At 58.7% G+C, this 1,894-nt stretch overlaps 1 protein-coding gene across 1 annotated transcript in view; it reads right to left on the minus strand.

Moving 5' to 3' along the window:
* The window catches only part of HTT (huntingtin), a 105,532-nt gene that overhangs the window by 27,921 nt on the left and 75,717 nt on the right, over positions 1 to 1,894 (minus strand). Inside the window, exons 51-52 of the mRNA XM_015561565.1 lie at positions 1,624 to 1,801; positions 601 to 696 (exon numbers count right to left, since the gene is read on the minus strand). Of these exons, the coding sequence (XP_015417051.1) occupies positions 601 to 696; positions 1,624 to 1,801 (274 nt within the window). The remainder of the gene's footprint in view (positions 1 to 600; positions 697 to 1,623; positions 1,802 to 1,894) is intronic.

Genomic DNA, 1,894 nt, shown 5'->3' on the forward strand with positions numbered 1-1,894 from the left:
AGGAGAGGATGGAGGGGAGGTTGGTTGGAGCAGGGGATATGGGGAGGATTGATGGAGGGGAGGATGGAGGGAGGGGAGGAAGGAGAGGCTGGATGGAGGGAGGGAGGACAGGAGGGAGGGGCAGGAGGAGAGGAGGGCCTCCTGGGAGTGTGCCATCCCCGAGCGGGAGGCCAGCCACAGAGAGCCCGAGGCGGGGAAGACATGCAGGTGGAGGAAGGGTAACGTGCAGGTCAATGTCCCCAATCGCCTTTATTTATTAATTTTTTTAAAATATATTTTTTCTTGGTTTCAGAGAAGAAGGGAGAGGGAGAGACAGAAACATCAGTGATGGCAGAGAATCACTGATCAGCTTCCTCCTGCACGCCCCCTACTGGGGATGGAGCCCGCAACCCAGACATGTGCCCTTGGCTGGAATCGAACCCTTTAGTCTGCAGGCCGACGCTCTATCCACTGAGCCACACTGGCCGGGGCCCACATTGCCTTTCAGTGTCGGGGTGAGCAATGGGACCAGCTGAGTTCACCTCCTGGGGCCCACGCTGACCACTTCACATGTCTCTCCTGCTAGTGAAGTCCAAGCCCCAAACAGGTCCTGACACTCACTCTGTGTGCGTGGGTCTCCTCCGTCCTCTCTGGCCGCCTTCGGGGTGTCTGTCTTTCTCTCTAGACTGAGCAGCTGGTCCCCGGGCTGCACCACAACTGCATCAGGAAAGGACACACAGGAGGACTGCTCACACCGCCCACCCCGTCATTCCCATTTCAGTTATGCAGCCTCCCACGCCAAGGGCAGCCGACGCCACACAAGGTCTAGACATCCCGGAACCGGCTTAGACAGTTCCAGGCGACACCAGACCTCGGCACCAAGGTCTCAGCCAACCTGCAGCGCCGGTGGACGGGCTCCTGGGCTCCGACTTCCCCGCCCCCGCCCCCACGTCTGCTGCCGCTGCCCCACCCCATCAGGAGGCCTCAAGGCGGCCCAGGGTTCAGGGCTGCCAAGCACGCTGCAGCCCCAAGAGCCTGGCTTCAGAAACTGCTCCCTGGATCTTCATGTTCAAGTTGAGGACAAATGCACAGATGAAAGCAATTTAAACAATGAAACTTCAAAACGCCACTCTATAATGTTCCATTTAAAAACACAAAACTTCAAAACACCCTCCAACATGTAAAGCTAGACCGTCCAATTTATTAAAGATTTTGGCTACTGACCCTTGTTGAGGACACTTCCCTTGAAAAGAATAACTCATTTTCCCTTGACAGCGGCTAGTGTCCCAATGCAGCACAGAAACTAGCACGTGGACGCTCAGGGTCAGCGAGTCCCCCTCAAAGGCAGGCGTGCTCATCTACACCCCTTAGCACTAAAGCACGGCAGTCCGCTTGGGCCAGCCACAGAGATATGAGAGCTGGAGCTCGAAACCTAACCGAAGTGACCACAAGAGCAAGCTCAAGTTCAGTCCTAGAGACGACTAAGTAAGGTCCCTGGTTGTCCATCTCTTCCCCCCACTTCCTGACTCGGCGGCACAAGATAAACGCCTGTGAGATCGGTGTGTGTGTGTGTGTGTGTGTGTGTGTGTGTGTGTGACTCCTGGTACAGGTGTGCAAGGACAGAGCCCAGGGAGCGACACTCACTGGCTTCCAGGAGGAGGCGGACGCAGTGGATGAGGGAGCAGGTGCGGGTCACCATCTCGGGGGAGGCCAGCAGGCGCCGCGGGCCGGGCAGCTGCAGGGCCAGGCAGCAGCAGTCCAGGCCTGCCTGCAGGTCCACGCTCAGCGGGATCTGCTCGTGGACCAAGTGCCAGGCCAGTGCCTGGAGGGAGGCCCACGTCAGAGGCGGGGCCGGTTCCCTTCCTGCCGCCATCGGGAGCAGGCCACCCCGCGAGGCCAGCGGGCCCCAACAGCC

Source organism: Myotis davidii, unplaced genomic scaffold, assembly GCF_000327345.1.
Source record: "Myotis davidii unplaced genomic scaffold, ASM32734v1 scaffold937, whole genome shotgun sequence".
Classification (NCBI taxonomy): Eukaryota; Metazoa; Chordata; class Mammalia; order Chiroptera; family Vespertilionidae; genus Myotis; species Myotis davidii.